General features: G+C 48.5%; 1 protein-coding gene across 1 annotated transcript in view; it reads left to right on the forward strand.

Annotated features, from left to right (window-relative positions):
* Nucleotides 1-9,745, forward strand: part of TMEM38A (transmembrane protein 38A) — a 40,430-nt gene extending 30,685 nt beyond the window's left edge. The window contains exons 2-6 of the mRNA XM_006877114.1: nt 2,672-2,828; nt 4,326-4,510; nt 8,029-8,116; nt 8,732-8,849; nt 9,501-9,745. Coding sequence (XP_006877176.1) covers nt 2,672-2,828; nt 4,326-4,510; nt 8,029-8,116; nt 8,732-8,849; nt 9,501-9,734 — 782 coding nt within the window. The 3' untranslated portion in view covers nt 9,735-9,745. The remainder of the gene's footprint in view (nt 1-2,671; nt 2,829-4,325; nt 4,511-8,028; nt 8,117-8,731; nt 8,850-9,500) is intronic.
* The last annotated feature ends 436 nt before the right edge of the window (nt 9,746-10,181 follow it).

A 10,181-nucleotide genomic window follows, 5' to 3' on the forward strand; every position in this document is an offset into this window, starting at 1 on the left:
AACAACAACAACTGGATTTTAGTTTCTGTATCCTTAATTGCAGAAACTGTAAAATAAGTTGGGTTTTTTTTCCCCTTTGTTCTCCGGTTAACATTTGTATCAGTGCTCTAGTGTGGCTATAACAAAGTACCGTTAAGTGAGCGGCTTATACGATCAGGATTGGATTCTCTCCCAGTTCTGGGGGCTGGGAGTCAGAATTAAGTGTGTCAGTGGGGCCTCACTTTCCAAACATGCTACAGGATCATGCACCCTTGCTTCCTCCAGCTTCTGGTGGCTACAGGTATCCTTTGGCTTCTCCCAGGCTTCTAACCGGTTCAAAACAGTTCAGCTTCAATAACTGCCTTCATAAACAAGGGCCGTCCATGTATGAAATGCATACAGCCAAATCCGTTGTCCTTGGTGTTTTGACCCGAGTAAGAAAGAAACAGCAGTGCCCCACTCAAAGAGGGCAAGAGACTGCACTGTGAGTGTGTGTTGCGTTCCTTTGTCCTGCCAATGTTGTTATTGTTGTTGTTAAATGCTGTCAAGTCAATACCGACACATAGTGACCCTATACAGGGTTTCCGAGGAGTAGTTGGTGATCTTGAACCATCGACCTTGCAGTTCAAATGGGTTTGCAGTCTGGCACATTAACCCACAGCCCCACAACAGAACTCCAGTGATAGTGCTCACCAAAAGTCCTGTTGTAGTCCTTCATCTTCTCCTGATGTGGGAGATTGGACTCTGGAGAGCAACTCACATTTAAAAGGGTGCAGTTGGCCGCTATCTTTGAGGGGGTGGGGGGGAACAGCTGTAGCTGTTTTGTTTCCTATTGTTGTTGCTGAGTGCCGTCAAGTGGTTTCGACTCATTGTGATCCGCGCGAGAAAGATGAGGTTTTTTCCCCTGCTTCTGTAAAGATGTATAGCCTCAGAAACCCTACACAGGGTCACTATGAGTCAGAACCGACTTCACGGCACATAACCACCACCATAGGGTCTCAGAGGAGTGGCTTATGAGTTTGAACCTCAGACCTTTTGGTTAGCACTCCAGTACTTTTCTTAAAATGCCACACCAGGACTCCTACCAGGTCAAAGTGCCACAGACGGCAGCTCTGGTTGCTATGAAATGGATAGACAACCCGTGTTGATGATGGGAGTCACTGAACCTGAACGGGTGTAAACCAGTTAGAAGCCCTGCTGTGGCCACTTCACTCTGACCTCCGCTTCTGTCTTCACATGGTTGTGTGTGTGTTTGTGTCTTCTCTTGGATAAGACACCAGTCTTACTGGATGAGGTCCTACCTATTGTAGTATGGACTTCTGGTGTGGCGTTGCCGGTTAATGCGATAAACTGCAACGGCAGTTTGGGCCGTTAAGGCCAGCAGTTCCAACTCACCAGCTGCTCCTTTGGAAACCCTGTACAGGATCACTATGAGTCGGATCCTGACTCGATGGCACTTAGCAACAACATTGTAGTAGGACTTCAAGAACTTAACTACTAACTTACGTAAATAAAAGCCTTATATCCCCAAACAAGGTCAGCTTCACAGGTACTAGGGGTAAGGCGTTGACTTAATCTCTTTTATTGAAGTTGTTGTTGTTGTGAAGTGCCTTCGAGTCGGTTCCGACCCATAGCGACCCTGTACAGGGTTTCCGAGGGTGTAAATCCTTACGGGAGTAGAAAGCCTCATCTTTCTCCCGCGGAGCAGCTGGTAGTTTCGAACCACTGACCTTAAGGTTCGCAGCCCGATTCGTAACCACTACGCTACCAGAGCTCCTTCTTTTTTTGAAGGGAGGTACACAATTCAAGCTATAACACGGAGCAAGGAGGAGCGCGCTCAACCTAGCTCTGCCTTTATTTGCTGTGTGATCTTTAATTTTTTTTTTTCAGACAACACATAGTTTTATTGCTTCACAAAGTTTCCTCATACAACGTTATAATCCCTGCCCTCTGTTCTTCCCTATTTCCCCACATAGGTCAAGCAAAACAGCGACTAGTTTTCTGTCATTATGGATGTATGTAATAGGCGGAATCCTAACACGACACAAAATGAGTGAAGTCCTGTGTAATCCTGTCCCCTTGACTGACGACCAGCCTATGATTTACTTCTAGATAAGGAATATGGTAAAACTAATGAGATAGCCACTTCTTATTTATGTAAACTTACCTAGAATTTCATCTTAGTTGACTATAGGGAGAGATTCTCCTACTAACTTTTCAAAATAGGACCCTTAATTAACAGCATATTTGACTTTTTCTTCTCGAGTTGCCCTTTGAAATTTTCTGTTTAGCTCTTTCCTTTCCTTATTTCTTCTCCTTGTGTCAGCATATCTATACTGGAGAGCAAGTTTCAGAGTCTCTTTTAACATCTTTTCATTCATTCTTGTCTTCTAAATGACATTTTGCTTTCTTCTTGTATGATTTTCTTCATGTCACTCCATAACTCTTTTTGGTCTTAGGTCATTAGTATTTAATGCATCGAAAGTGCCCTTGAGATGATCTTTTAATTCAGGTGGGATAGCTGTGTGACCGTAAGCCACACGCAAACATCTCTGAGCCTTGTTTCTCTGTCTGGAATGGGTCGGACTGCTTGGCATGGGCAGGGACCCTGATACTGGCCACCTGTGGATGTGGGGAAAAGCATGTGCCTGGCTCCCTGATGACTGATGTTGGGGCTTCCCTGTGTCCCCAGGAGCGGTTGAACTCTCCCGGCGCCATCCCCTCGCATCCTGGCTCTGTGCCATGCTGCACTGCTTTGGGAGCTACATCCTGGCTGACCTCCTGCTCGGGGAGCCCCTCATCGACTACTTCAGCAATAATTCCAGCATCCTGCTGGCCTCGGCTGTGTGGTGAGCTGCTGTGAGGGTGGGGAAGCCAGGCTGGTGGGCAGGGGTGTGTTCCTGTGTCAGCTGTGCAGACTGCAGGAGGAACAGACAGACACCACGCATCAACCACCAGCCACCCCGACCACCTCACCCCATGCCAGGTCTGCCCCGAGCTCTGCATGGTGCACAGGGTGGGAGGATCTGGACAAGCTCCAACAAATTGGTGGAACTGTAAGTCAAGTGCAGTGTGGGAAAGAGGAGGCAGGTTGGTCATGGGAAGGAACTGCGTTTTGCCTATACTTGTTCTCGGTGTATAAGCATTTAGGCACCCTGGTGATGCAAAAAAGTTAACTGGAAGGTGGGTGGTTCAAACCAACCCAGTGGAAATCTGCTCTTATAAAAATTACAGTCAAGAAAACTCTGAGGTAGTTCTACTTTGTCACATGGACTCAATGTGACTCGCTTCAATTGTGGTTCTTCAAACCTATCATGATGTGTGCTTCTCAGCATCCTGAGGGCAAGTCTAGTGTTTAAAGGCTCCTAGGTGGTGCAAACGGTTTGCACTCAGCTGCTCACCTAAAGGCTGGAAATTTAAAGCCACTCAGCAATGCCATGGAGGAAAGACCTGGTGATTACAGCCAAGAAAAACCCAATAGAGCAGTTCTACCAGACAACAAAGGAGGTTGCCATGGCAACCACCACCACCACCAAGTCGGTTATGTATATTTCCAGGTTCCAGAGACAGTGAAGACACAGCACAACATAAGCAGGGCCACATGTGGGGAGCTGCACCCTGGGACGAGCTGGAATTGCAGGACACATTTATGTATGACATGCGGAGTGGGGTTAGTGAGTTTGTGTAGGCTTCCTGAAGAGTGGGCATTTAAAAAAATTCTGCAAGTCTGTCCTTAGGTGTCTGGAACCTGGTTGCAGGGTGATTAGGGTAGATGCTTATGGCCCAGGAATGTGAGAATCCAGTAAGGGGAGTGTTTGGAAGGTGTGCTTAATCAGTTGCTCAAGAAAGAGAACAAGGACCCCTGGATGTTGCAAATAGTTTGTTCTCAGTGGCTAACAGAGAGTTTGACAATTGAGACCCATCCAGTGGAACTGCCAAAATAAAACCTAGCAGTTGACGCCCGTAAAGATTGTCGTTAGCTGCTGTCAAACTGATTCTGAGTCCTGGCGACCCCATGCCTACAAAGTAGAACTGTCCCACAGGGTTATCAAGGCTGTGACCTTGGGAAGCAAGACTGTCAGGCCTGTGTTTTGAGATGCTCTGAGCAGGTTCTAACCACCCATCTTTAACCCTGTGTGCCACTCGGAGCCTTCTCCATTAAGACTATAGCCAAGAAAAGCCTGTGGAGCGGTTCTACTCTACAGCCAAAAGAAAGAAGGGAACAGGCCATCTTCAAGTCAGGGCCTCAAGTCAACACAGCTTTTAAAGCAAATAGAAATTGCAAACATGACCTCCTCTCCAGGGGCCCTGGCTGCTCCCCAACACTTGGCGCTCTCTCCCAAAAGGTACCTGACCTTCTTCTGCCCCCTGGACCTCTTCTATAAGTGTGTCGGCTTCCTGCCTGTGAAGCTTATCTTTGTGGCCATGAAGGAGGTGGTGAGGGTCCGAAAGATCGCAGTAGGCATCCACCACGCGCACCACCACTACCACCACGGCTGGTTTGTCATGATCGCCACCGGCTGGGTCAAAGGTAAGTAAAACAGCAACCGTGCAAATGGCCCCAGTTTGGCCATTCCACCCATTGGCACAGCCATCGTTCCAGGCTGGGGGAGTGTCAGACCAAAAGCTAGAGTCCAGGTCTCCTCACTTGCCAATATCTTTGGGGAACTTGGGAAGATTCTTCCAGAAATGTAACTACCAAAGTTAACAAGAAGGATCATAACAACAGCAGTAGCCAATATCTCTAGGCCAGGGATTCTTAATCACAGCAATTTGGGACCTGTTTTTTGTTGTCTCATTCAGAGGTTGGCAGTTTGAGCCACCCTGTGGTATGGCGGAAGAAAGATCTGCTAATCTGTTTCCATAGATTCCAGCCAAGCAAATTTTATGGAGCTCAGTTCCTCTCTGACATACATGGGGTTGCAGTGAGTCAGAATTTACTCATTGGCCCCTGTGTGGTGTTTAATAGTTTACACTCAACTGTTAACCTAAAGGTTGGAGGTTCAACCCACCCACAGGGGTCAAGGAAGAAAGGCCTGGTAATCTGTTTCCAAAAAGACACAGACAAAAATTGCCACAAATGATGGCTTTAAAGAGGGATTTATTGTCTCACAGTTTGGGATCTAGTGAAGGGCCCTTTTTTCTTACGCCTCAGTTTGTGTGCGTATGTGTGTATGTGTGTTGATTCTGCACTTTTTATAAGATACCATTCAGAAGGAACTAGGTTTAGGATCCACCCTATTCTGCTGTGACTTGAATAACACAACAAAAGAAAATCCCTATTTCTAAACAGGGTCACATTCGAGGCACAGAGATTAGGACTTTTACATTTCTTATTTTGGGAAGATACAGCTTAATCCATAACAGAGCTGGATCATTCTGTGTTGGGGGCTATCCTGTACATGGCAGGGTGTTGAGTAGCTTCCCTAGTCTCTCTGTCCCAGATCCCAGTGGTAACCCCTAACTGTGACAACTGAAAATGTCTCCAGGCATTGCCATTGTTCCCTGCCCCACCCCATGTCAGAATCCAGGTGAGGTATAGTGTGAAATCAAGAGTACATATCAGCCTTCCTACCTCACCCCCAGTTGTAACATACAGTACTTACCAGTCCCCCCAAATCCCAGTTGGCTCACCTATTCCTCCACATTTCCCAAGCCTCCTCATTAGCCACTTCTTTTGGGGTAGATGGAAAGAATCTTTCAGAAATTTAACTGTATATCTCCACTTGGATCTTGTTAATTATCTTTCTCCAGAAAGCCTGTACTACAAAGCAGTTTCCCCAGGGGCATAGCATGCCTCCCTGAAGGAGGGAGGAGGGCTTGGGAATGATCAGAAGCTCAGAGCCTAAGGAGGAGAAAGAGAATTCTAGAAGTCTGTGCAGACCACCCAGGTGTGTCCAAGACCTGCCTTGCCGGGGAAAGAGGGAGAATTATTCCTTATCTTAGTTTCTGAATGTTGAGATATAACAAAAGAGAGTGGTTTTCATTGAAAGAAGTTTATTTTCAGACAGTCAGGAGGCTAGAAGTCCAAATTCGGTGCTGGCTCTGGGGGAAGGCTCCCTGTGCTTTGTGGGAAATGGTCCATGTTTTGCTTTTTCTCACTGTTCCTCTCTGTCATATGGTTTGTGCTTACGAGTCTCTCTGTCTGTACTAATCCTTACAATTTAGAAGTGATTAGGGTTAGGACCCATCCTATAGTGCTTCAAAAAGTTTGTGGAAAATGGAATTAAAAGAATGGAATTTGTCCAGTTTTCAAAAAGACTTTTTATTGTGACTGAGTGAAGGTTTACAAAGTAGATCATCAATTTTACATTCAACAAATTATACACTTGGTTTCATCTCAGTCACAATCCCTTCAATGTAACATCGCTTATCCCACCTCCTCCCTGTACTTATTTCCATTCCTCCTTCTCATGCCCCCCCCCCCCCACATTCTGAATTTTGCCCTTAGGTAAATGCTGCTTTTTAAAAAATCTTGGATGGGGGCCCATTCTCTGGTATACATACCTCACTAATGGTGTTGTTCCTCCTATAGATCTATCTATTGGGCTGAGTTCAGTTCCAGACCTGAAGGGTGACCAAGGGTCATAGTCTCGGGGTTCCACCAGTCTCTAGCTGGCCAATAAACCTGATCTCTTATATGATATTGAGTTCCCCATTTTCTCCTACTCCATTCAGGACCTTCTAATAAAATCTCTTTCCGAGCCTTTGATGGTGGTGGCTGGGTACCATCTAGTTCTTCTGGTCAGGGGTGTGGAGACTGATGTTCACATGGTCCATTATTTCACAGGGCTAACTGTTTCCAAGAATCTTCAGTTTTCATCACTCTTGTTCCTTCCACAAATTTTCAAAGCCCTCTCAAACTGTCTCATTAACATCACAAAGAAAGCCCTGGTCCCAAATGAGATCACATCCATAGGTATGTAGTTGTTAGCTGCTGTTCACCCTATTCCAGCTCACGGTGATATGTGATGGTGATGGTGGTTGTGTGCCGTGGAGTCGGTTCCGACTCACAGCAACCCTGTATAGGCTTTCCAAGGCTGTAAATCTTTACAGGAACAGAAAGCCTCATCTTTCTCCCGTGGAACAGCTGGTAGTTTTGAAATTCTGACCATGAGATTAGCAGCCCGACACGTAACCGCTATGCTACCAGAATTCCTTCATATGTATCAGAGTAGAATTATGCCATAAGGTTTACAAGTTGTGGCCTTTCAGAAACAGATCACCAGGCCTTTCTTCTGAGGCACATCTGGGTGGATTTGGACCACTAATCTTGTGGCTAGTAGTCACACCCTTAACTGTTTGCACCATCTGGGAACTCCTATGAACAATTATAGGGGTTAGGAGTCCACACATATCCATATCTTTTTTTAAAAATCACACACTGCCATCAAGTTGATTTGGCCTCACAGTGTCTCTATGAGACTGAGTAGAGACTCCATAGGGTTTCCAAGACGGGAAATCTTTACAGAAGCAGATTGCCACACCCTTCTAAACAGCTGGCCTTCCAGTTAGCAGCTGAATGCTTAACTGCTGTGCCACCAGGGCTCCTATATATACAACAAAACCCAACCCACTACTGTCCTGTCGATTCTGACTCATAGCGACCCAACAGGACAGAGTAGAACTGCTCCCTACAGTTGCTGAGGCTGTAGATCTTTATGGGAACAGATAGCCTCATCTTTCTCCTGCAGTGCAGCTTGTGGGTTTGAAATGCTGACCTTGTAGTTAGCAGCCTAACGCATAACCCACTACACCACCAGGCTTTCCTCCTACACAAAAACTTTGTGGAAAACTCCCATGATCTTTTAATGCCATTTTCCCATAAACTTTTTGAAGCCCCCTCGTATCTTGGGGAGGACACAATTCAATTTCTAATGGTCCTTCATACTGATTCTGCTCTGAATGTGTCACATGACCCTCTGAGCCTCAGCCCCCCCACCCAACACATACACTCAGGCTGCACATCCCTCAGGAAGTCCCTGGAGTTGCCAGGCTGCCCCTCAGGCATGAAGCTGGGGTGGCTCCTTCCTACGCCCTCTGCCTTAGGCTCTGGAGTTGCCCTCATGTCCAACGTGGAGCAGCTTCTCCGAGGCGTCTGGAAGCCGGAGACCAATGAGATCCTGCACATGTCCTTGTGAGTAGTTGCCTGCCCACCCTCAGTCATGGGTCATGACCCTCAGTCATGGGTCAGGGGAGCCCAATGAGGGACCACAGCCCCAGGGTGGCTGAATGGCAGAAAGGAGGTGACACTCAATCTGGGTTTTGAAGAGTAAGCAGGACTTTCAGCAGGACGACTAGCTCTCCAAAGCTTCAAGTGAGGGAAGAGAAGATGGGGTTCAGTTCCCAGGGGCTGGGAGGGGAGAGTGGGATGAGTGTATAGTTGGGTGGGGAGTGAGGAGTGGGGAACATGAGGACAGTAGTAGAAAGCATGACTGCCCAGTTTCCAGCCCCTCCAGAGGGACCCCCACCATGAATCCCACTGTTGACATACACCATCTGGGATAGCCCAAGGCCCCAAGTAAACAAAGATGTTCCAAGACCTTGGACTTCACCTTACAGAATTCAAGGTCAGATCTCTGTTCTGGCAAGGTTAACCCTTTCCTACACATGACAACTTCACCTCATTCAAACTATCAGTGTATCCTCCTGCCTCACACTCAGGAGAAGCTGGGGTGGGTGTGGGGTCTGGGAACCTCTGGATCTTCTAGCCTCGTTCGGAGTCCTGATCAGCAGCATCGCTTCCTTCCAGCCCCACCAAAGCCAGCCTGTACGGAGCTGTGCTCTTCACCCTCCAGCAGACACGCTGGCTCCCCATCTCCAAAGCCAGTCTCGTCTTCATCTTCACCATGTTCATGGTATCTTGCAAGGTAAGTCTCCCTCAGGGCGGGACTGGGGGCAGGGCTCAGGGGCCAGCACTGAAAGGGGAGGAGTTTCAGTGCGGAGTCTTCCTGTGGGTGGTGTGGGCTCTGAGAAGAGCAAAGTCCAGCAGGTGGGGTGAGGATGGGCCCTGCCCTTGGAATGCCAGGTGCATTTGGAAGATGAGAGGAATTGGAACCCAGGAAGAGGCATGGCGGCTGGGGGATAGGTAGTAGGACCTTTAGACAGTACTGGTCTCTACCGGGTCTCTAGCTGAGATCCCCCAACAGGGAAGGGCCTCAGGGCCATTCCCTCCTCCTTCCTTGACCATACATAGGGAAGGGTCCTCCCATAAGCTCTGATTTCAGGGGAGGAGGAGAGGGAAGCAGAGTTTCCCAGTTCCTTGCTGTCCCTTGTTTGCTGTGTAGTACCAGGCTATGCCCTGCACCTCTCAGAGCCCAGTGGAAACCATTATTGGGGAGGTGGGCATGCCAATCCTGGTTTTAGCACCAGAAGCCCCACATCCCAGGTCCTACACCCCAGAAGGGTGGGGTCTCTCATGGGGGCATGCCCAGTTAGAGATCAGGGTGGGTGACCTCTACCTCTAACCCTGCTAACCTCTATCCTTTCCTGCCCCCTTGCCACCTCCCCACCTCCTTCAGGTGTTCCTGACAGCCACCCACACCCACAGCTCCCCCTTTGATGTCCTGGAGAGCTACATCTGCCCTGTGCTGTTTGGGGCCACCTGGGGAGGTGACCATCACCATGACAACCATGGGGGCCATGGTGGGGCCCACGGCAGCAGCCTGGGGGCCATGCACGCACCCCTGCCCTCCAAGTCCAAGGACGAGCTGAGCGAGGGCTCCAGGAAGAAGAAGGCCAAGAAAGTAGATTAGGGGGCAGCCCAGGGGAGGGGGCATCCTGGGCTCTGCTCATCCCCCTTGGGCCCTGACTCCCTGTCTGCAAACTGGGGCCAACCACCCACCCCTGGGGCTGATGGAGTTCAGTAAGATTTGGGGATGTCAGAACAGGATTCCCCCTTTCTCTGTCAAGCTCCTTGTAAAGTCCTAGCTTTCAGGGGAGGAGGCCCCACACAGAAAAGCCCACCAGCAGTACCAGCCCAAATCCCGACAGTAATAGTCTCAGTTCTACTTTTTTCCTGCTCTAAAAAGAATGTTAAGGGACTCTGAGTGATTTATTTGCTGGACGTGTCCTGAGTCCCTGCCCTGTTCCAAACCTGCCCCCAGCACAGAGGCACAGGCTCCCCAAAGCATAGACCATTTCTCTGTGCACAGAAGTCCCAAGGAAGTTACCACCCTTCTCTGAGCCTCCTGTTCTGCCTT

This window comes from Chrysochloris asiatica, unplaced genomic scaffold (assembly GCF_000296735.1).
Source record: "Chrysochloris asiatica unplaced genomic scaffold, ChrAsi1.0 scaffold00442, whole genome shotgun sequence".
Taxonomy (NCBI): Eukaryota; Metazoa; Chordata; class Mammalia; order Afrosoricida; family Chrysochloridae; genus Chrysochloris; species Chrysochloris asiatica.